This window comes from Bombina bombina, chromosome 7 (genome assembly GCF_027579735.1).
Source record: "Bombina bombina isolate aBomBom1 chromosome 7, aBomBom1.pri, whole genome shotgun sequence".
Classification (NCBI taxonomy): domain Eukaryota; kingdom Metazoa; phylum Chordata; class Amphibia; order Anura; family Bombinatoridae; genus Bombina; species Bombina bombina.
Window position 1 is genome coordinate 174,969,048 of NC_069505.1, and position 25,707 is coordinate 174,994,754.

A 25,707-nucleotide genomic window follows, 5' to 3' on the forward strand; every position below is an offset into this window, starting at 1 on the left:
CTTTTACCTGTAAAAAAAATACAAACACCCCCCAACAGTAAAACCCACCACCCAACCAACCAACCCCCCAAATAAAAACCCTATCTAAAAAAACCTAATCTCCCCATTGCCCTGAAAAGGGCATTTTTATGGGCATTGTCCTTTAAAGGGCATTTAGCTCTTTTACAAAGCCCACCCAAAAAAGCCTTAAATAAACACTAACCCCCGACGATCCACTTACAGTTTTTGAAGTTCCGCTTGAAGGATTCATCCAGCCGGCAAGAAGTCTATATCCGGATGGCAAGAAGTCTTCATCCAGACGGCCTCTTCCATCTTCATCCAGGCGGCCTCTTCCATCTTCATCCAGCCGGCGAAGCCTTCATCCTTGCGGCCTCTTCTATCTTCATCCATCCGGTGCAGAGCGGGTTCATCCTGAAGACACCCGGTGAGGAGCTCCTCTTCAATACGGTCTCTTCTGTAAACTGGATCTTGAATGCAAGTGACGTCATCCAAGATCACGTCCCTTGCATTCCTATTGGCTGAAAGGTTCAAATCAGCCAATAGGATTAGAGCCGCTAAAATCCTATTGGCTGTTCCAATCAGCCAATAGGATTTGAGCAGCTCTCATCCTATTGGCTGTTCCGATCAGCCAATAGGATGAGAGCTCAATCCTATTGGCTGATTGGAACAGCCAATAGGATGAGAGCTGCTCAAATCCTATTGGCTGATTGGAACAGCCAATAGGATTTTAGCGGCTCTAATCCTATTGGCTGATTGGAACCTTTCAGCCAATAGGAATGCAAGGGACGCCATCTTGGATGAAGTCACTTGCATTCAAGATCCAGTTTATAGCAGAGACCGTATTGAAGAGGAGCTCCTCGCCGGATGTCTTCAGGATGGACCCGCTCCGCACCGGATGGATGAAGATAGAAGAGGCCGCCCGGATAAAGACTTCTTGCCGTCCGGATGAAGACTTCTTGCCGGCTGGATGGATTCTTCAAGCAGAACTTCAAAAACTGTAAGTGGATCGTCGAGGGTTAGTGTTAGGTTTAATTAAGGTTTTTTTTTGTGGGTTTTATTTTTAGAGTAGGGTTGGACATGTAAAAGAGCTAAATGCCTTTTTAAGGGCAATGCCCATACAAATGCCCTTTTCAGGGCAATGGGGAGATTAGGTTTTTTGGATAGAGTTTTTATTTGGGGGGGTTGGCTGGTTGGGTGTTGGGTTTTACTGTTGGGGTTTGTTTGTATTTTTTTACAGGTAAAAGAGCTGATTTATTTGGGGCAATGCCCTGCAAAAGGCCCTTTTAAGGGCCATTGGTAGTTTATTGTAGGGTAGGGGTTTTTTTATTTTGGGGGGCTTTTTTATTTTGATAGGGCTATTAGATTAGGTGTAATTCGTTTTTATTTTTGATACTGTGTTTTGTTTTGTTTTGTAACTTAGTGTTTGTTTTTTGTAATTTAGTAATTTTTAATAGTATATTTAAATAATTTGAGTGGGGTTAGGTTTTTTTAGTATGTAATATAGTTAATTTAATTGGTAGTTTAATGTAATTTTAGTATAATAGTTAGGGTAGGTTAATTAATAGTTTAATATAGTTTAATTTAATTCTACAGGTAAGTTTTAATTTATTATAAGATTGGGATGTTGTAATTTTAATGTAAAGTTAGCGGGTTGTCAGGTTTAGTGGTTAATAGCTTAATTTAGTTTATGGTGATGTGGGAGGCTGGTGGTTTAGGGCTTAATAGGTTTAGTTAGTGGTAGTGATGTGGGAGGTCACATCAGGCCACCCTGGAGGCCGCAGATGCCATAGGAATCAATGGGAATCTGAAAGCAGTGAAAGCTTATGCTCGATGCTGCTAGATATCCCATTGATTTCTATGGTATAAAACAAGTAACGTTTACACCCTTACATAAGCCTTGAGTCTAAACACCCCTAATCTGCTGCCCCGACATCGCCGCCACCTACATAATGTTATTAACCCCTATCCCGCCGCTTCTGGACCCCACCGCAACTAAATAAATGTATTAACCCCTATTCCGCCTCTACCGGACCCCGCCGCAACTAAATAAACGTATTAACCCCTAAACCCCTGGCCTCCCACATCACTACCACTAACTAAACCTATTAACCCCTAAACCACCAGCCCCCCACATCGCCATAAACTAAATTAAGCTATTAACCCCTAAACCTAACAACCCGCTAACTTTACATTAAAATTACAACATCCCTATCTTATAATAAATTAAAACTTACCTGTAGAATTAAATTAAACTATATTAAACTATTAATTAACCTACCCTAACTATTATACTAGAATTACATTAAACTACAAATTAAATTAACTATATTACATACTAAAAACCCTAAGCCTACTCAAATTATTTAAAAATTACTAAATTACAAAAAACAAACACTAAGTTACAAAAACAAACAACCCACAGTATGAACAATAAAAACAAATTACACCTAATCTAATAGCCCTATCAAAATAAAAAAAGCCTCCCCAAAATAAAAAAACCCTAGCCTACAATAAACTACCAATGGCCCTTAAAAGGGCATTTTGCGGGGCATTGCCCCAAAGAAATCAGCTCTTTTACCTGTAAAAAAAAATACAAACACCCCCTAACAGTAAAACCCACCACCCAACCAACCAATTCCCCCAAATAAAAACCCTATCTAAAAAAAACCTAATCTTCCCATTGCCATGAAAAGGGCATTTGTATAAGAATTGCCTTTAAAAGGGCATTTAGCTCTTTTACATGCCCAGACCCTACTCTAAAAATAAAACCCACACAAAAAAGCCTTAAATAAACACTAACCCCCGACGATCCACTTACAGTTTTTGAAGTTCCGCTTGAAGGATCCATCCAGCCAGCAAGAAGTCTTCATCTGGACGGCAAGAAGTCTTCATCCAGGCGGCCTCTTCCATCTTCATCCAGCAGGCGAAGTCTTCATCCATGCGGCCTCTTCTATCTTCATCCATCCGGTGCAGAGTGGGCCCATCCTGAAGACATCCGGTGCGGAGTGGGTCCATCCTGAAGACATCCGGTGAGGAGCTCCTCTTCAAAACGGTCTCCGCCGTAAACTGGATCTTGAATGCAAGTGACGTCATCCAAGATGGCGTCCCTTGCATTCCTATTGGCTGAAAGGTTCCAATCAGCCAATAGGATTAGAGCCGCTAAAATCCTATTGGCTGTTCCAATCAGCCAATAGGATTTGAGCAGCTCTATCCTATTTGCATACAAAGAGAGAAGCGCTCTACCAGGAACGAACAACAGCTCAGTGGCTTGTTCTATGGCGATTCACCACCCTGAAGCAGCCTCTTTTAGACCAGTGTGCTTTTCACAGAAGAAAACTTTCCTGAAGTATATCAGTCTGACCCTGCCAATTAAGGTCAGTCCAGCCCCGAAATACCAGGCAATTCTCCTCTGAACAAGGAACATGACAACCCCAGACGATCGTTTCGGCCTCCTATGGGCCTCGTCAGTGAGGTGCAGCCACATTCCTCTAAGCACACTGGGCAAGGAGTCCACGTCTGGTTTCCCCCATCACCCATAGGGAGACTTCCCCAGGGTCATAATAATTTGCATACAAAGAGAGAAGCGCTCTACCAGGAACGAACAACAGCTCAGTGGCTTGTTCTATGGCGATTCACCACCCTGAATCAGCCTCTTTTAGACCAGTGTGCTTTTCACAGAAGAAAACTTTCCTGAAGTATATCAGTCTGATCCTGCCAATTAAGGTCAGTCCAGCCCCGAAATACCAGGCAATTCTCCTCTGAACAAGGAACATGACAACCCCAGACGATCGTTTCGGCCTCCTATGGGCCTCGTCAGTGAGGTGCAGCCACATTCCTCTAAGCACACTGGGCAAGGAGTCCACATCTGGTTTCCCCCATCACCCATAGGGAGACTTCCCCAGGGTCATAATAATTTGCATACAAAGAGAGAAGCGCTCTACCAGGAACGAACAACAGCTCAGTGGCTTGTTCTATGGCGATTCACCACCCTGAAGCAGCCTCTTTTAGACCAGTGTGCTTTTCACAGAAGAAAACTTTCCTGAAGTATATCAGTCTGATCCTGCCAATTAAGGTCAGTCCAGCCCCGAAATACCAGGCAATTCTCCTCTGAACAAGGAACATGACAACCCCAGACGATCGTTTCGGCCTCCTATGGGCCTCGTCAGTGAGGTGCAGCCACATTCCTCTAAGCACACTGGGCAAGGAGTCCACGTCTGGTTTCCCCCATCACCCATAGGGAGACTTCCCCAGGGTCATAATAATTTGCATACAAAGAGAGAAGCGCTCTACCAGGAACGAACAACAGCTCAGTGGCTTGTTCTATGGCGATTCACCACCCTGAAGCAGCCTCTTTTAGACCAGTGTGCTTTTCACAGAAGAAAACTTTCCTGAAGTATATCAGTCTGATCCTGCCAATTAAGGTCAGTCCAGCCCCGAAATACCAGGCAATTCTCCTCTGAACAAGGAGCATGACAACCCCAGACGATCGTTTCGGCCTCCTATGGGCCTCGTCAGTGAGGTGCAGCCACATTCCTCTATTGGAACAGCCTATAGGATGAAAGCTGCTCAAATCCTATTGGCTGATTGGAACAGCCAATAGGATTTTAGCCACTCTAATCCTATTGGCTGATTGGAACCTTTCAGCCAATAGGAATGCAAGGGACGCCATCTTGGATGATGTCACTTGCATTCAAGATCCAGTTTATGGCAGAGACCGTATTGAAGAGGAGCTCCACGCCAGATGTCTTCAGGATGGACCTGCTCCGCGCCGGATGGATGAAGATAGAAGAGGCCACATGGATGTAGACTTTCGCCGGCTGGATGAAGATGGAAGACGCCGCCCGGATGTAGACTTCTTGCCGCCCGGATGAAGACTTCTTGCCGGCTGGATGGATCCTTCAAGCGGAACTTCAAAAACTGTAAGTGGATCGTCGGGGGTTAGTGTTTATTTAAGAGTTTTTTGGGTGGGTTTTATTTTTAGAGTAGGGTCTGGGCATGTAAAAGAGCTAAATGCCCATACAAATGCCCTTTTCAGGGCAATGGGGAGATTAGTTTTTTTTTAGATAGGGTTTTTATTTGAGGGGGGGTTGGCTGGTTGGGTGGTGGGTTTTACTGTTGGGGGGTGTTTGTATTTTTTTTACAGGTAAAAGAGCTGATTTCTTTGGGGAAATGCCACGCAAAAGGCCCTTTTAAGGGCCATTGGTAGTTTATTGTAGGCTAGGGGTTTTTTATTTTGGGGGGGACTTTTTTATTTTGATAGGGCTATTAGATTAGGTGTAATTCATTTTTATTTTTGATACTGTGTTTTGTTTTGTTTTATAACTTAGTGTTTTGTTTTTTTGTAATTTAGTAATTTTTAATAGTATATTTAAATAATTTGAGTAGGGTTAGGGTTTTTTAGTATGTAATATAGTTAATTTAATTGGTAGTTTAATGTAATTTTAGTATAACAGTTAGGGTAGGTTAATTCATAGTTTAATATGGTTTAATTTAATTCTACAGGTAAGTTTTAATTTATTATAAGATAGGGATGTTGTAATTTTAATGTAAAGTTAGCGGGTTGTTAGGTTTAGGGGTTAATAGCTTAATTTAGTTTATGGCGATGTGGGGGGCTGGCAGTTTAGGGGTTAATAAGTTTAGTTAGTGGTAGTGATGTGGGAAGCCAGGGGTTTGGGGTTAATACTTTTATTTAGTTGCGGCGGGGTCCGGGAGCAGCAGAATAGGGGTTATTACTTTTATTTAGTTGCGGCGGGGTCCGGGAGCAGCGGAATAGGGGCTAATACTTTTATTTAGTTTCGGTGGGGTCCGGGAGCAGCGGGATAGGGGTTAAACATTTTAGTATAGTGGCAGCGTTTAGTGATAGGGTATAAATAAAGTTGGTAAAAAGCCGAATAGCAGCGAGATCGATGACTGTTAGTTAACAACAGTCCGATGCTCATCGCCCCGTACTTGGTGCTCGGCTTTTTGCCGGCTTTTTTTATAAATATGGAAAAGGGTATTCAGATCCGCGGCCACAATGTTAGGCAAGCGTATTGGTACCATTGAATGCAACAAAGTTGATGGCTTGATAGATATCCCCCTGTATGTTTTTGTCAACGTGTTAATGTTTACTGGTTTCAAAAGTAATGGTCTAAAAAAATAATTCCTTTTTCTTGTTTTAGATTTTAATTATTGCTGCTACAATTTAATTGACAACGTACCAGATAAACACTGGAAGGAATTTATGAGACGTATCAATCTTACAGATATTGAGATTGGCGAATGTAGTCACTACCAAGGTCTAAGAGAACAAAAGTATCAGATGCTAAATACCTGGAGAAACAAATACGGCACAGAGGCAACAATACAAAAGTTACTCCAACCTCTTCATGACATGCAACAAAGAAGATGTGTGGAAACTATTGAAAACACCTTAAAGGGACACTAAACCTAAACTTTTTCTTTCATGATTCAGGTAGAGAATATCATTTTGAACAACATTCCAATGTACTTATATTATCTAACTTCCTTCATTCTTTAGCTATACTTTGTTGAAGAAATAGCAATGCACATGGGTGAGCCAATCAAATGAAGCATCTATGTGCAGCCACCAATCAGCAGCTACTAAGCCTATCTGGGTATGCTTTTCAGCAAAGGATATCAAGAGAATGAAGCAAATTAGATAATAGAAGTAAATTAGAAAGTTGTTTACAATTGCATGTTCTTTCTAAATCATGAAAGAAAGAATTTGGGTTTCATGTCCCTTTAAGGGATTTTAAGCAATCAGAATAGTAAAAGGCAGGCTCACTCTCAAAAACTGTGCCTACACATTTTTCTGATTTATTAACCTGATAAACCAATCAAGATTGTCAGCATTTATCTCCAAGAAGAATAAAGATAACAACAACACGTTGCTTGATGTCCAGTACAGATTGAAAAAGAGATTATTTGCCTGGACTGAAGTCATATGACATTTAGTTTCATTTAAAACGGTGTTTTGCTTTTATTACTTTATTATTGGGGTGATAAGGTTTATTATGGGCAGAAGTGGGACGTCATGCTGGAGGAGGGGTTAGTTGTTTTTTGAGGTCAGGTGACATGTATGATTGATTGTGGAGGGAGAAGTTTGAGTTTACAGACTATAATGCTTTAATAAAAGTACCAGTGTTACTGGGTCATGGTTGTTCATTTTTACCAGCCATAAGGTTGTGGTACTATTTATTATTTAGTGACCCACATAAAGTGCACTGTCAATATATATATATATCTCAAATAAAGAAGAGTGCACTCGCCAGGACTTTTCCCTGATCTTTTTGGCTCCTCATTTCGCCATTGAGCTCATTTGGCGCTAGCCTGTTGTTTTGCAAGCCTTATGCTCCTTTACTTAATCCTCTAGTTCCTATTTGCTCTTTATTTTTATTTTTTGTTTAATCACTTACTTATGTTATACGGCCACTTAACATTATACTTGCATGGCTACACTCTGCTATAGTGTGTCTACGGTCTCTATTATGTTTAGACCGGGTTGCCTTGTTAACTGACAGTTACACTCAAGTTTGAATTTGCCTTGTGTTTTGATATTTATCCCCAAGCTCCTGTCTGCCCTTATTTATTATATATGTCGCTTATGTTTTTGTACTACTTCACAGTTATACTGTGACAGCGCACTTTGTTATGTTTAGACCGGGTTGCCATGGCAACCGGTCAGTTGCGCTTAGGTTTGAATATGCCTGCATTCCCAGTCTTTCTGTAAGCGGGTAGAGCCCCCCATAAGCCTTGACCTTGCAGGTTTGTTGTATATTCCCTTTTTGATATGTTTTCTATGCTTAGTATGCTTATTACGTTTATGCCTTTAGACTAGCTAGTTTTTTTCATATTATATAGGCACTGGGCTTATCGATCTTTACTCCAGAGGTTTTATTATTATATGCTGATTTGTTTGCTTATTTACTACTTGCCACATTGATGCTGCCATTATATTTGTGCAAACAGATTCCACAGCACTTATATACACATTATATACACATTTGATGCTATTTGTCTAAATACATATGGACTTTTAATAGGATTTGGTTCTGTATTATCCTGGTGCACTATTTATATTTATATATTTACCTCTATGATGTACTGTAACTATGTGCTTAACATTTTTACATTTTTTACATGTTTTACCTATGTGTTTAACTTGTACATATATATGCTTGGAGCTTGCATTCAACCTTATACCACCTTATACCACCTATCTGTCAGGGCCATGGGCCTACTATAGTTACTCATTTGTTTACTGTATATGATTGGCATTGGTATCCTGCTGTTCACTTTGTTTTTATGTTTGGGCCAACCTCATTTGTTGCCAGAGGGGTGACCTCACTTGTGGGTGGTACCTTACTCTGGAGAGCAGTGATTGGTTGGCCGCCCTACTTAAGGGTGTCCGGTGTGGGTTTATTCACACATTGTAGTTTTGTATGTCTGAGGAAGGGGCTAACCCCCCGAAAACGTTCACATATTTGGAATACATTTCTGAAAGATCCTGGCGAGTGCACTCTTCTTTATTTGCTATTTGCCTATCTGTTGCACCCTGGGCACTGGATATTGGATTTCTGGAGTGCTTGTCTACTTTGAACTTATATATATATCCATTATAGGGACTTGAAAATGATCTAGCCCAAAGTGTGTTCTAATGTGTAGAGTACTTAAAGGGACATGAAACCCACAGTTGATCTGTCATGATTCAGATAGAGTATTTCATTTTAAATAACTTTCCAATTTACTTTTATTATCAAATTTGCTTTGCTGTCTTGGTATTAATTGTTGAAAAGTACTTCAATGTAGGTTTAGGAGTATCAATGCACTACTAAGAGGAAGCTGCTGATTGGTAGCTGCACATACATGACTATAGTCATTGGCTCCACCAGTGTGCTCTGCTAGCTCCTACTAGTGCATTGCTTCTCCTTCAATAAAGGTTATCAACAGAATGAAGCAGATTTGATAAGGAAGTACATTTTAAAGCTATTTTAATGTGTATGTTCTGAATTATGAAAGAAACATTTTGGGGTTTCATGTCCCTTTAATTTATATAGGTAGATACAGTAGATTGATACATATTTGTATTTATAGTTCTAAGTATAGATATTTCCATAGATAGATAATATATACAGCTATAGATATGTGTGTATATGTATATATTCATATGTTAATATATCTCTTTTGATTATATTTTTTACAAAGAGAGATGATGTGATCTAATGGGAAGTGTGTTATGTACAGCAGAGCTAACTTTCCAACTACTGAAGTTCACACTCTCAGGAAAGTTAAAGGGACAGCAGACACCTTGAGATGTGTAGATAATGGGCTCCATATAACCACGGCCGGACGGACAAATGTGGATATTTTCTCCCCTTTCCACCTGGCAGCTCAGCCAGAGGGCCGGATACACTGTGTACGTATTTATCATTGCACAAGCTGCTATTTGTGCAATGCCACCCCATGCTCGTGTGCGGCCTGTAAAACCCCCCGTTGAAGAAGACTGGGGGGGGGGGATTGAGAAATGCCACTTAGAAGTTGGCGTAGTAGGTTAAGAAGCCGCGGTCTGATGAAGGTGTTCCAAAGTTGCATTCACAGCTTCTTAAATGGAGCCCTAACTGTTTAGTTATGTGTAATGAAACTGTTTATACAATATATTTTCATTACTTATTTGCACCCTTGTCATGTAATTTAACTCTGAAAAACTGAGCAATTTCTAATTCTTAGAACATGGAACCCACCCTGCTGACGTCTCAAGGAGAACCCTGCTACATATATGCCCCTGATTGTTTTTTTTTTTATCAGATAACAACTGAAAACCAATGCATTTTATATTCATTTTATGACTAAATCCCAGATTGGCTCCTCCAAATAAGGCAAATGATGGGTGGAGTTTAGCTGTTGAAAAATAATTACAGTAAAAAGGATGTTAATTTCTTTTAAAAATGTTTAGATTTGGCTGATATGTTATTCTATAGCAACACAACAGAAACGTCTTGTAGTTACAGGGTGTTTTCTGTCCCTTTAATGTGTATGTAATTTATTGCAGTTTACAGTTATGTCTATTTCCTCTACTCATGTATCATGTGACAGCCATCAGCCAATCACAAATGCATATATGTATATTCTGTGAATTCTTGTGCATGCTCAGCAGGAGCTGGTGACTCAAAAAGTGTAAATATAAAAAGACTTTGCACAATTTGTTAATGGAAATTTGTTTAAAGAAATTTGTTAAAAATTGCTGCTCTATCTTAACCCTTTGAGTGCTAAGCACTTTGCCACCTGGGTGCTAAGCTGATTTAAGTTTTTGTTTATTTTTTTAAATATATTTTTTGTAACTTTTTTTTCAGATCCCCAACACTTACACCATTGGAAAGGCTAGGCGATTACCTTTCCAACGGTGGATCTTGGGGGCTGTAGCTGCTTAGATGCCTGAGATACGCAGGCCCATTTATCAAGCTCCATACGGAGCTTGAAGGGCCATGTTTCTGGCGAGTCTTCAGACTCGCCAGAAACAGCAGTTATGAAGCAGCGGTCTAAAGACCGCTGCTCCATAACCCTGTCCGTCTGCTCTGAGCAGGCGGACAGGAATCGCCGGAAATCAACCCGATCGAATACGATCGGGTTGATTGACACCTCCCTGCTGGCGGCCGATTGGCCGCGAGTCAGCAGGGGGCGGCGTTGCACCAGCAGCTCTTGTGAGCTGCTGGTGCAATGTTAAATGCGGAGAGCGTATTGCTCTCCGCATTTAGCGAGGTATTGCGGACCTGATCCGCAGTGTCGGATCAGGTCCGCAAGACCTTTGATAAATTGGGGCCACAGGCTTCTAAGCAGCATGCCCCCTTTCCCTATACTTGTCATTGTCATTTTTAAATAAAGTTGCGCAGTGACGTCATCACGTCATTGCGTGTGACATCACTGCGCAAAACGTGAAGCCCCGGCGATGCCTGTCACTATACAGGCCTGATCGCCGGGGTAGGAGCAGGTGGGAGCCCCCAGGTTCTCTGAGCCATCGTTAGCACCTGAGTGGGAAACTCTGCGATTGCTCAGAGCGGTCGTTAGCACTGAAAGGGTTAATCATGAAAGTTTAATTTTGACTTGCGTGTCCCTTTAAGGTATATTACCTCAGCTGTCTGATACAGCAAAATATTACATTGTTACATTTAATAAATGTTGAATGTTCAAATTCCAATGGAAACTATAATAAAAATATTATACGAATGTTGTCACTTTGTGTCTGTTTTGTGCCATAAAAAATGCTACATTGTAAAGATGGTGAGTGATTGCAAATGCACAAATCGGGCGAGATTACATATGCGGCGCAAACTTCAGCGTAACTGCTGAAACCTGCATCGCCGTAATTTCACCCTGCACTTCAGGGAATCACATAAACTCCGTAAGTCGGATAAACTAGCGATGTCCAGAAATGTACGGAAATACACCTTTCTGGAGTCGCCAGTGACTTACGGCAGTTTAGAAACTGACGGTGCCTAAGAAAATTTTAAAAAAAGTTCAAATCTCCCTTAAAAGTCTAACCCTTAAAGGGACAGTCTACACCAAAACTTTTCTTATTTAAAAAGATAGATAATCCCTTTATTACCCATTCCTCGTTTTTGCATAACCAACAGAGTTATATTAATACACTTTTTACCTCTGTGATTACCTTGTATCTAACCCTCTGCAGACTGCCCCTTATCTAAGTGCTTTTGACAGACATGCAGTGTAGTCAATCAGTGAAGACTCCTAAATAACTTCACGGTAGTGAGCACAGTGTTATCTATATGACACACATGAACTAACACTGTCTAACTATGAAAAACTTTCAAAATGCTCTGAGCTAGGAGGCGGTTTTCAACGGTTTAGAAATCAGTTTGAGCCTAGCTAGGTTTAACTTTTCAAAAATACCACCAAGGGAACAAAGCAAATTTGATGATAAAAGTAAATTGGAAAGTTGTTTAAAATTGCATGCCCTATCTGAATCATGAAAGTTTAGTTTTTACTTTACTGTCCCTTTAAAAAATAAACCCAACACGTCAAAACCCCTGTATCCGCAATCCCGCCACATCGCAACTAATAATAAAAGTATTAACCCCTAAACTGCCAACCCCCCACAACGCAATATACCTAATTAAACTATTAACCCCTAATCCGCCATTCACCCTCATCGCAATCTACCTAATAAAAGTATTAACCACTAATCCGCCATCCCCCCACATTGCAAAATAACTAATTATGCTATTAACCCCTGAACCGCCAACCCCCCACATCGCAATAAACCTAATTAATCTATTAACTCCTAAACGCCAACACCCCACAACGCAAATAACTAATTTAATTACTAAGCCCGCTAACCTAACACCCCCTAAATTAACCTCAATTACCTAAAATTTAAAAAATACTAAATTACAATTAAAATAAAAATCCTAACATTACTTTAACAATAAAAAAACTAAGTTTAAATTAATCTAAAATTAGCGAAAATAAAAAAGTCTAACATTACATTAAAAAAAAATAAACCAAATTATCAAAAATAAAAAAATTAAACCTAATCCCTATGAAAATAAAAAAAAAACCTCAAAGTAAAAACTCCCCCTAATCTAAACTAAACTACCAATAGCCCTTAAAAGGGCCTTTTGTAGGGCATTACCCTAAGTTAAACAGCTCTTTTACATTTAAAAAATACTAAACCCCCCCCTAACAATAAAACCCAGCACCAACCAAACCCCCCAAAATAAAAAAAAACTAACACTAAAAAAAACTAAACTACCCATTGCCCTTAAAGGGACATTTGTATGGGCATTGCCCTTAAAATGGCATTTAGCTCTTTTACTAGCTCTTTTTTAGCCCATTTAATCCCTAATCTAAAAAAAAAAAAAGAAAAAGCAAAAGAAAAAAGAAAAAAGTCTATCCCCCAAATAGGTACTCACCGTTCCTGAAGTCCGGCGGAGGTCTTTTTCCAGGATCAAGCAGACGCAGAGCGAAGGTGAACGCGGAACAAGACCGGTGACCGTGGAGCCATCCAGCGTGGAGATCCTCTTCGTACAGTCACCGTCACACATTGAGGATTGAATGCAAGGTACCCATTTAAAAATTATTTGAACAGCCAATAGGATTTCAGTAGCTCTCATCCTATTGGGTGATTTGAAGATTTCAGCCAATAGGAATGCAAAATACCACAAATATAAAATGGGTACCTTGCATTCAATCCTCAGTGTGCGTTGGCAATCGTATGAAGAGGATCCTACAATCTAGATGGATACACGGCTGGCGTTCTTGCTCCGCGGTCACCTCCGCTTCCCGCCGCCTTCGCCCTGGATGAAGATAGAAGAGGTCCCCAAGAAGGAAGAAGATGTCACCGCCTGGAAGAAGAACTTTACCGCCTGGAAGAAGACTTTCTCCACCGGACTTCAGGAACGGTGAGTACCTATTTGGGGGTTAGACTTATGCTTTATTTTTATTTTTTTGGGGGTGTCTTTATTTTTTAGATTAGGGATTTTTTTTTATTTTCATGGGCTGCAAAAGAGCTGATTGTCCTTTTAAGGGTAATGTCCATACAAATGCCCCTTTAGAGGCAATGGGTATCAGGTTTTTTTAGTTGTATTTTTTTTTTCTATTTTGGGGGGTTTGGTGGGTGGGGCATTTTACTGTTGGGGGGACTTAGTATTTTTTATGTAAAAGAGCTGATTAATTTAGGGTTATGCCCTACAAAAGGCCCTTTTAAGGGCTATTGGTATTTCAGTTTAGTTAATTTTATTTTGGGGGGCTTTTTGTTTTCATAGGGGTATTAGATTAGGTTTAATTGTTTTATTTTTAATAATTTGGTTTATTTTTTTTCTGTAATTTTAGACTTTTTATTTTTTGTAATTTTAGATTTATTTATTTTAATTTAATTATTTTAATAAAGTACTGTTAAGATTTTTTATTTTCATTTTAACTTTGTATTTTATTATTTTATGTGATTGGGGTTAATTTAGGGGGTGTTAGGTTAGGGGGCTTAGTGATTAATCAGTTTATTGCATTGTGTGGAGTTGGTGGTTTAGGGGATAATAGGTTAATTAGGTTTGTTGCATTGTGGAGAGTTGGCAGTTTAGGGGTAAATAGGTTAATAAGGTTTAGTGTGTTGTGGGGGGGTGGCGGATTAAAGGGTTAATACATTTATTAGGCAGTTTGCGATGTGGGGGGATGGATGACTGATTAGGGGTTAATACATTTATTAGGCCATTTGCAATTTGGGGGGATGGTGGATTAGGGGTTAATACATTTATTAGGTAGATTGTGATGTGGTGGTTGGCAAATTAGGGGTTAATAGATTTTATTTAGTTATTGTGGTGGGGGGATGACAGTTGACAGGTAGATATTGCACATGCGTTAGGTGTTAGTTAGAACTTTCAGGACGTTACAGTACTTATATATTCAGCGCAAGGCTTGCTGAGACTGCCTATGTGTAGAAATGTGAAAATTAAGTAAAGTTTCTCCATTTTCGCCGCGTAAGTCCTTGCGCTGAATATATGATACCGATTTGCGACGCGGTTCTATGTTAGTTTATGGGGGTAAAATAGCGGACGACGGGTGAAATATACGCGCCGCATTTATATTTGCGGTGCCGTATATGTGATAGCAATACCCGACTAAAAACTGGCGACGCCGCATATGTAATCTGGCCCCAGATCAGAAAAGCTCAGAGCTCTCTACTGGTACTTTGCTGCCCTCTGCTGGATCTATTAAATACTGTTTCTACTAGTTTGCTTTTTTTTGTGAGTCACAGACAGTAGCAATTAAAACAGATTTTACAGATACTTTATTTATGCCCCAGCTGTCTAGTGGTTTGTTATTTAAATCAAGCATTATGATCTAAGTAACAAGATCATTATTGCAGGTTAATTATATTAGTGAAAATCTGGGCGCTTAGTTGCAGGGATGGCCAAATGGCAGCCCGTGGGACACATGCAATCCTATGATATATATTTTTTGCAACCCCTGTAAAACAGCAGAACTAAGAGTGTGTGCCTTAATGTGTAGCCCCAGGACAAATGGAACTAACAATGTGTGTTTTGGGGACTTCTGGTAGGTAGGTAACCAAGGCCATCTGTTATAATTTGTGGGTTTAATACCCAGATATGTAAATACATTTAAAAAAATAAGTCTTCTAAAATAGTAATCTGCACATCCTATATTAGGAGGTTGGCCATTACACTTTTATTAAATCAGAGAAGGGCTGCTCCTGACTTACAAACTTATCTAAGTACATGGGCTTTACTTTCTTTCATGAGTAAGATATAGCAGTCGTTTTAACCCCTTAGTGACCACAGCACTTTTTAATTTTCTTACTGTTAGGGACCAGGGCTATTTCTACATTTCTGCGGTGTTTGTGTTTAGCTGTAATTACTCATTGACTTTACCCACACATTTTTCTCGCCATTAAATGGACTTTCTAAAGATACCATTATTCTCATCATAACTTATGATTTACTATAAAACATAAATAAAATATGATAAAAAAATGAAAAAAACACAATTTTTTCTAACTTTAACTCCCAAAATCTGTTACACATCTACAACCACCAAAAAACACCCATGCTAAATAGTTTCTAAATTTTGTCCTGAGTTTAGAAATGCCAAATGTTTACATGTCTTTGCAAGTTATAGGGCAATAAATACAAGTAGCAGTTTGCTATTTCCAAACTTTTTTTTTTTTTCAAAATTAGTGATAGTTACATTGTAACCCTGATATCTGTTAGGAATCCCTGAATAACCCTTGACATGTATATATTTTTTTTTAGTAGACAATCTAAAGTATTGATTTAGGTCCATTTTGGTATATTTCATGCCACCATTTCACCGCCAAATGCGATCAAGTAAAAAAAATTGTTAACTTTTTCACAAACATTAGGTTTCTCACTTAAATTATTTACAAACAGCTTGTGCAATCATGGCACAAACGGTTGTAAATGCTTCTCTGGGATCCATTTTGTTCAGAAATAGCAGACATATATGGCTTTGGCATTGCTTTTTGGTAATTAGAAGGCCAATAAATGCTGCAGCGCACCACACTTGTATTATGCCCAGCAGTGAAGGGGTTAATTAGGTAGCTTGTAAGGTTAATTTTAGCTTTAGTGTAGATATCAGCCTCCCACCTGACACATCCCACCCCCTGATCCCTCCCTGACCCCTCTCAAACAGCTCCCTTCCCTCCCCCACCCCACATTCCCACAATTGTCACCATCATCTTAAGTACTGGCAGAAAGTCTGCCAGTACTAAAATAAAAGGCTTTTTTTTAACCATATATATCCTGCATTGTAGGATCCCCCCCTAATCCCCCAACCTCCCTGATCCCCCCCAAACAGTTCTCTAACCCTCCCACCTCTACATATTTGTCGCTATCTTAAGGTACTGACAGTTGTCTAAAAAAAGAAATTATGAGGAGCGCTCACACAGGCTAAAGACAAATTACTTTATTATTACCACACATAAAAATCATAAACTTTAAAAATAGAGTGCGCACTCTTAAACACAAATTATATTAAAAGTGGATTGCATAAATTATTCTGATTAAAATATTCTATTAAACGACCTTAAAAATGACTTAGACCTAGATTTGGAGTTTGGCGTTAGCCGTGAAAACCAGCGTTAGAGGCTCCTAACGCTGGTTTTAGGCTACCGCCGGTATTTGGAGTCACTCAAAATAGGGTCTAACGCTCACTTTTCATCCGCGACTTTTCCATACCGCAGATCCCCTTACGTAAATTGCGTATCCTATCTTTTCAATGGGATCTTTCTAACTCCGGTATTTAGAGTCGTTTCTGAAGTGAGCGTTAGACATCTAACGACAAAACTCCAGCCGCAGGAAAAAAGTCAGTCGTTAAGAGCTTTCTGGGCTAACGCCGGTTTATAAAGCTCTTAACTACTGTGCTCTAAAGTACACTAACACCCATAAACTACCTATGCACCCCTAAACCGAGGTCCCCCCACATCGCCAACACTCGAATAATTTTTTTAACCCCTAATCTGCCGACCGCCACCTACGTTATCCTTATGTACCCCTAATCTGCTGCCCCTAACACCGCTGACCCCTATATTATATTTATTAACCCCTAATCTGCCCCCCTCAACGTCGCCTCCACCTGCCTACACTTATTAACCCCTAATCTGCCGACCGGACCTGAGTGCTACTATAATAAAGTTATTAACCCCTAATCCGCCTCACTAACCCTATAATAAATAGTATTAACCCCTAATCTGCCCTCCCTAACATCGCCGACACCTAACTTCAATTATTAACCCCTAATCTGCCGACCGGAGCTCACCGCTATTCTAATAAATGTATTAACCCCTAAAGCTAAGTCTAACCCTAACACTAACACCCCCCTAAGTTAAATATAATTTAAATCTAACGAAATAAATTAACTCTTATTAAATAAATTATTCCTATTTAAAGATAAATACTTACCTGTAAAATAAACCGTAATATAGCTACAATATAAATTATAATTATATTATAGCTATTTTAGGATTAATATTTATTTTACAGGTAACTTTGTATTTATTTTAACCAGGTACAATAGCTATTAAATAGTTAAGAACTATTTAATAGCTAAAATAGTTAAAATAATTACAAATTTACCTGTAAAAGAAATCCTAACCTAAGTTACAATTAAACCTAACACTATACTATCAATAAATTAATTAAATAAACTACCTACAATTACCTACAATTAACCTAACACTACACTATCAATAAATTAATTAAATACAATTCCTACAAATAAATACAATTAAATAAACTTGCTAAAGTACAAAAAATAAAAAAGAACTAAGTTACAAAAAATAAAAAAATATTTACAAACATAAGAAAAATATTACAACAATTTTAAACTAATTACACCTACTCTAAGCCCCCTAATAAAATAACAAAGCCCCCCAAAATAAAAAAATGCCCTACCCTATTCTAAATAACTAAAGTTCAAAGCTCTTTTACCTTACCAGCCCTGAACAGGGCCCTTTGCGGGGCATGCCCCAAAGAATTCAGCTCTTTTGCCTGTAAAAAAAAATACAATACCCCCCCAACATTACAACCCACCACCCACATACCCCTAATCTAACCCAAACCCCCCTTAAATAAACCTAACACTAAGCCCCTGAAGATCTTCCTACCTTGTCTTCACCTCACCGGGTTCACCGATCTGTCCAGAAGAGCTCCTCCGATGTCCTGATCCAAGCCCAAGCGGGGGGCTGAAGAGGTCCATGATCCGGATGAAGTCTTCATCCAAGCGGGAGCTGAAGAGGTCCATGATCCGGATGAAGTCTTCTATCAACGGCATCTTCAATCTTCTTTCTTCCGGATCCATCTTGCAGACCTCCGACGCGGAACATCCTGCTGGCCCGACGGACTAACGATGAATGACGGTTCCTTTAAGGGACGTCATCCAAGATGGCGTCCCTCGAATTCCGATTGGCTGATAGGATTCTATCAGCCAATCAGAATTAAGGTAGGAATATTCTGATTGGCTGATGGAATCAGCCAATCAGAATCAAGTTCAATCCGATTGGCTGATCCAATCAGCCAATCAGATTGAGCTCGCATTCTATTGGCTGTTCCGATCAGCCAATAGAATGCGAGCTCAATCTGATTGGCTGATCGGATCAGCCAATCGGATTGAACTTGATTCTGATTGGCTGATTCCATCAGCCAATCAGAATTTTCCTACCTTAATTCCGATTGGCTGATAGAATCCTATCAGCCAATCGGAATTCGAGGGACGCCATCTTGGATGACGTCCCTTAAAGGAACCGTCATTCGTCGTTAGTCCGTCAGGCCAGCAGGATGTTCAGCGTCGGAGGTCTGCAAGATGGATCCGGAAGAAAGAAGATTGAAGATGCCGTTGATAGAAGACTTCATCCGGATCATGGACCTCTTCAGCTCCCGCTTGGATGAAGACTTCAGCCGGATCATGGACCTCTTCAGCCCCCCGCTTGGGCTTGGATCAGGACATCGGAGGAGCTCTTCTGGACAGATCGGTGAACCCGGTGAGGTGAAGACAAGGTAGGAAGATCTTCAGGGGCTTAGTGTTAGGTTTATTTAAGGGGGGTTTGGGTTAGATTAGGGGTATGTGGGTGGTGGGTTGTAATGTTGGGGGGGGGTATTGTATTTTTTTTTACAGGCAAAAGAGCTGAATTCTTTGGGGCATGCCCCGCAAAGGGCCCTGTTCAGGGCTGGTAAGGTAAAAGAGCTTTGAACTTTAGTTATTTAGAATAGGGTAGGGCATTTTTTTTATTTTGGGGGTCTTTGTTATTTTATTAGGGGGTTTAGAGTAGGTGTAATTAGTTTAAAATTGTTGTAATATTTTTCTTATGTTTGTAAATATTTTTTTATTTTTTGTAACTTAGTTCTTTTTTATTTTTTGTACTTTAGCAAGTTTATTTAATTGTATTTATTTGTAGGAATTGTATTTAATTAATTTATTTATAGTGTAGTGTTAGGTTAATTGTAGGTAATTGTAGGTAGTTTATTTAATTAATTTATTGATAGTATATTGTTAGGTTTAATTGTAACTTAGGTTAGGATTTATTTTACAGGTAAATTTGTAATTATTTTAACTATTTTAGCTATTAAATAGTTCTTAACTATTTAATAGCTATTGTACCTGGTTAAAATAATTACAAAGTTGCCTGTAAAATAAATATTAATCCTAAAATAGCTATAATATAATTATAATTTATATTGTAGCTATATTAGGATTTATTTTACAGGTAAGTAATTTAGCTTTAAATAGGAATAATTTATTTAATAAGAGTTAATTAATTTCGTTAGATTAAAATTATATTTAATTTAGGGGGGTGTTAGTGTTAGGGTTAGACTTAGCTTTAGGGGTTAATACATTTATTAGAATAGCGGTGAGCTCCGGTCGGCAGATTAGGGGTTAATAATTGAAGTTAGGTGTCGGCGATGTTAGGGAGGGCAGATTAGGGGTTAATACTATTTATTATAGGGTTAGTGAGGCGGATTAGGGGTTAATAACTTTATTATAGTAGCGCTCAGGTCCGCTCGGCAGATTAGGGGTTAATAAGTGAAGGCAGGTGGAGGCGACGTTGTGGGGGGCAGATTAGGGGTTAATAAATATAATATAGGGGTCGGCGATGTTAGGGAAGCAGATTAGGGGTACATAGGGATAATGTAAGTAGCAGCGGTTTACGGAGCGGCAGATTAGGGGTTAATAATAATATGCAGGGGTCAGCGATAGCGGGGGCGGCAGATTAGGGGTTAATAAGTGTAAGGTTAGGGGTGTTTAGACTCGGGGTACATGTTAGAGTGTTAAGTGCAGACGTAGGAAGGGTTACCGCATAGCAAACAATGGGGCTGCGTTAGGAGCTGAACGCGGCTTTTTTGCAGGTGTTTGGTTTTTTTTCAGCTCAAACAGCTCCATTGTTTCCTATGGGGGAATCGTGCACGAGCACGTTTTTGAGGCTGGCCGCGTCCGTAAGCAACTCTGGTATCGAGAGTTGAAGCTGCGTTAAAAATGCTCTACGCTCCTTTTTTGGAGCCTAACGCAGCCATTCTGTGGACTCTCAATACCAGAGTTATTTTTATGGTGCGGCCAGAAAAAAAGCCGGCGTTAGTTTTTCGGGTTGTTACCGACAAAACTCCAAATCTAGCCGTTAGTCTCTTAGACCTAGATTTGGAGTTTGGCGTTAGCCGTGAAAACCAGCGCTAGAGGCTCCTAACGCTGGTTTTAGGCTACCGCCGGTATTTGGAGTCACTCAAAATAGGGTCTAACGCTCACTTTTCAGCCGCGACTTTTCCATACCGCAGATCCCCTTACGTAAATTGCGTATCCTATCTTTTCAATGGGATCTTTCTAACTCCGGTATTTAGAGTCGTTTCTGAAGTGAGAGTTAGACATCTAACGACAAAACTCCAGCCGCAGGAAAAAAGTCAGTAGTTAAGAGCTTTCTGGGCTAACGCCGGTTTATAAAGCTCTTAACTACTGTGCTCTAAAGTACACTAACACCCATAAACTACCTATGCACCCCTAAACCGAGGTCCCCCCACATCGCCAACACTCGAATAATTTTTTTTAACCCCTAATCTGCCGACCGCCACCTACGTTATCCTTATGTACCCCTAATCTGCTGCCCCTAACACCGCCGACCCCTGTATTATATTTATTAACCCCTAATCTGCCCCCCACAATGTCGTCTCCACCTACCTACACTTATTAACCCCTAATCTGCCGACCGCAAAGCGCCGCCACCTACGTTATCCTTATGTACCCCTAATCTGCTGCCCCTAACACCGCCGACCCCTATATTATATTTATTAACCCCTAATCTGCCCCCCTCAACGTCGCCTCCACCTGCCTACACTTATTAACCCCTAATCTGCCGACCGCAAAGCGCCGCCACCTACGTTATCCTTATGTACCCCTAATCTGCTGCCCCTAACACCGCCGACCCCTATATTATATTTATTAACCCCTAATCTGCCCCCCTCAACGTCGCCTCCACCTGCCTACACTTATTAACCCCTAATCTGCCGACCGGACCTGAGCGCTACTATAATAAAGTTATTAACCCCTAATCCGCCTCACTAACCCTATAATAATTAGTATTAACCCCTAATCTGCCCTCCCTAACATCGCCGACACCTAACTTAAATTATTAACCCCTAATCTGCCGACCGGAGCTCACCGCTATTCTAATAAATGTATTAACCCCTAAAGCTAAGTCTAACCCTAACACTAACACCCCCCTAAGTTAAATATAATTTAAATCTAACGAAATTAATTAACTCTTATTAAATAAATTATTCCTATTTAAAGCTAAATACTTACCTGTAAAATAAATCCTAATATAGCTACAATATAAATTATAATTATATTATAGCTATTTTAGGATTAATATTTATTTTACAGGTAACTTTGTATTTATTTTAACCAGGTACAATAGCTATTAAATAGTTAAGAACTATTTAATAGCTAAAATAGTTAAAATAATTACAAATTTACCTGTAAAAGAAATCCTAACCTAAGTTACAATTAAACCTAACACTATACTATCAATAAATTAATTAAATAAACTACCTACAATTACCTACAATTAACCTAACACTACACTATCAATAAATTAATTAAATACAATTCCTACAAATAAATACAATTAAATAAACTTGCTAAAGTACAAAAAATAAAAAAGAACTAAGTTACAAAAAATAAAAAAATATTTACAAACATAAGAAAAATATTACAACAATTTTAAACTAATTACACCTACTCTAAGCCCCCTAATAAAATAACAAAGACCCCCAAAATAAAAAAATGCCCTACCCTATTCTAAATAACTAAAGTTCAAAGCTCTTTTACCTTACCAGCCCTGAACAGGGCCCTTTGCGGGGCATGCCCCAAAGAATTCAGCTCTTTTGCCTGTAAAAAAAAATACAATACCCCCCCCAACATTACAACCCACCACCCACATACCCCTAATCTAACCCAAACCCCCCTTAAATAAACCTAACACTAAGCCCCTGAAGATCTTCCTACCTTGTCTTCACCTCACCGGGTTCACCGATCTGTCCAGAAGAGCTCCTCCGATGTCCTGATCCAAGCCCAAGCGGGGGGCTGAAGAGGTCCATGATCCGGATGAAGTCTTCATCCAAGCGGGAGCTGAAGAGGTCCATGATCCGGATGAAGTCTTCTATCAACGGCATCTTCAATCTTCTTTCTTCCGGATCCATCTTGCAGACCTCCGACGCGGAACATCCTGCTGGCCCGACGGACTAACGATGAATGACGGTTCCTTTAAGGGACGTCATCCAAGATGGCGTCCCTCGAATTCCGATTGGCTGATAGGATTCTATCAGCCAATCAGAATTAAGGTAGGAATATTCTGATTGGCTGATGGAATCAGCCAATCAGAATCAAGTTCAATCCGATTGGCTGATCCAATCAGCCAATCAGATTGAGCTCGCATTCTATTGGCTGTTCCGATCAGCCAATAGAATGCGAGCTCAATCTGATTGGCTGATCGGATCAGCCAATCGGATTGAACTTGATTCTGATTGGCTGATTCCATCAGCCAATCAGAATTTTCCTACCTTAATTCCGATTGGCTGATAGAATCCTATCAGCCAATCGGAATTCGAGGGACGCCATCTTGGATGACGTCCCTTAAAGGAACCGTCATTCGTCGTTAGTCCGTCAGGCCAGCAGGATGTTCAGCGTCGGAGGTCTGCAAGATGGATCCGGAAGAAAGAAGATTGAAGATGCCGTTGATAGAAGACTTCATCCGGATCATGGACCTCTTCAGCTCCCGCTTGGATGAAGACTTCAGCCGGATCATGGACCTCTTCAGCCCCCCGCTTGGGCTTGGATCAGGACATCGGAGGAGCTCTTCTGGACAGATCGGTGAACCCGGTGAGGTGAAGACAAGGTAGGAAGATCTTCAGGGGCTTAGTGTTAGGTTTATTTAAGGGGGGTTTGGGTTAGATTAGGGGTATGTGGGTGGTGGGTTGTAATGTTGGGGGGGGGTATTGTATTTTTTTTTACAGGCAAAAGAGCTGAATTCTTTGGGGCATGCCCCGCAAAGGGCCCTGTTCAGGGCTGGTAAGGTAAAAGAGCTTTGAACTTTAGTTATTTAGAATAGGGTAGGGCATTTTTTTTATTTTGGGGGTCTTTGTTATTTTATTAGGGGGTTTAGAGTAGGTGTAATTAGTTTAAAATTGTTGTAATATTTTTCTTATGTTTGTAAATATTTTTTTATTTTTTGTAACTTAGTTCTTTTTTATTTTTTGTACTTTAGCAAGTTTATTTAATTGTATTTATTTGTAGGAATTATATTTAATTAATTTATTTATAGTGTAGTGTTAGGTTAATTGTAGGTAATTGTAGGTAGTTTATTTAATTAATTTATTGATAGTATATTGTTAGGTTTAATTGTAACTTAGGTTAGGATTTCTTTTACAGGTAAATTTGTAATTATTTTAACTATTTTAGCTATTAAATAGTTCTTAACTATTTAATAGCTATTGTACCTGGTTAAAATAATTACAAAGTTGCCTGTAAAATAAATATTAATCCTAAAATAGCTATAATATAATTATAATTTATATTGTAGCTATATTAGGATTTATTTTACAGGTAAGTAATTTAGCTTTAAATAGGAATAATTTATTTAATAAGAGTTAATTAATTTCGTTAGATTAAAATTATATTTAATTTAGGGGGGTGTTAGGGTTAGACTTAGCTTTAGGGGTTAATACATTTATTAGAATAGCGGTGAGCTCCGGTCGGCAGATTAGGGGTTAATAATTGAAGTTAGGTGTCGGCGATGTTAGGGAGGGCAGATTAGGGGTTAATACTATTTATTATAGGGTTAGTGAGGCGGATTAGGGGTTAATAACTTTATTATAGTAGCGCTCAGGTCCGCTCGGCAGATTAGGGGTTAATAAGTGAAGGCAGGTGGAGGCGACGTTGTGGGGGGCAGATTAGGGGTTAATAAATATAATATAGGGGTCGGCGATGTTAGGGAAGCAGATTAGGGGTACATAGGGATAATGTAAGTAGCAGCGGTTTACGGAGCGGCAGATTAGGGGTTAATAATAATATGCAGGGGTCAGCGATAGCGGGGGCGGCAGATTAGGGGTTAATAAGTGTAAGGTTAGGGGTGTTTAGACTCGGGGTACATGTTAGAGTGTTAAGTGCAGACGTAGGAAGGGTTACCGCATAGCAAACAATGGGGCTGCGTTAGGAGCTGAACGCGGCTTTTTTGCAGGTGTTTGGTTTTTTTTCAGCTCAAACAGCTCCATTGTTTCCTATGGGGGAATCGTGCACGAGCACGTTTTTGAGGCTGGCCGCGTCCGTAAGCAACTCTGGTATCGAGAGTTGAAGCTGCGTTAAAAATGCTCTACGCTCCTTTTTTGGAGCCTAACGCAGCCATTCTGTGGACTCTCAATACCAGAGTTATTTTTATGGTGCGGCCAGAAAAAAAGCCGGCGTTAGTTTTTCGGGTTGTTACCGACAAAACTCCAAATCTAGCCGTTAGTCTCTTAGACCTAGATTTGGAGTTTGGCGTTAGCCGTGAAAACCAGCGCTAGAGGCTCCTAACGCTGGTTTTAGGCTACCGCCGGTATTTGGAGTCACTCAAAATAGGGTCTAACGCTCACTTTTCAGCCGCGACTTTTCCATACCGCAGATCCCCTTACGTAAATTGCGTATCCTATCTTTTCAATGGGATCTTTCTAACTCCGGTATTTAGAGTCGTTTCTGAAGTGAGAGTTAGACATCTAACGACAAAACTCCAGCCGCAGGAAAAAAGTCAGTAGTTAAGAGCTTTCTGGGCTAACGCCGGTTTATAAAGCTCTTAACTACTGTGCTCTAAAGTACACTAACACCCATAAACTACCTATGCACCCCTAAACCGAGGTCCCCCCACATCGCCAACACTCGAATAATTTTTTTTAACCCCTAATCTGCCGACCGCCACCTACGTTATCCTTATGTACCCCTAATCTGCTGCCCCTAACACCGCCGACCCCTGTATTATATTTATTAACCCCTAATCTGCCCCCCACAATGTCGTCTCCACCTACCTACACTTATTAACCCCTAATCTGCCGACCGCAAAGCGCCGCCACCTACGTTATCCTTATGTACCCCTAATCTGCTGCCCCTAACACCGCCGACCCCTATATTATATTTATTAACCCCTAATCT

The 25,707-nt window shown here is 39.9% G+C and overlaps 1 protein-coding gene across 5 annotated transcripts in view; it reads left to right on the forward strand.

Moving 5' to 3' along the window:
• The window catches only part of LOC128666052 (tumor necrosis factor receptor superfamily member 26-like), a 184,985-nt gene extending 173,762 nt beyond the window's left edge, over window positions 1-11,223 (forward strand). For 4 of the 5 annotated variants that reach the window (XM_053720425.1, XM_053720428.1, XM_053720427.1 and 1 more), the window contains exon 13: window positions 6,162-11,223. In XM_053720425.1, the coding sequence (XP_053576400.1) occupies window positions 6,162-6,427 (266 nt within the window). In that variant the 3' untranslated portion in view covers window positions 6,428-11,223. The remainder of the gene's footprint in view (window positions 1-6,161) is intronic. The other variant, XM_053720429.1, reaches the window with a different exon arrangement.
• Window positions 11,224-25,707: the final 14,484 nt, after the last annotated feature.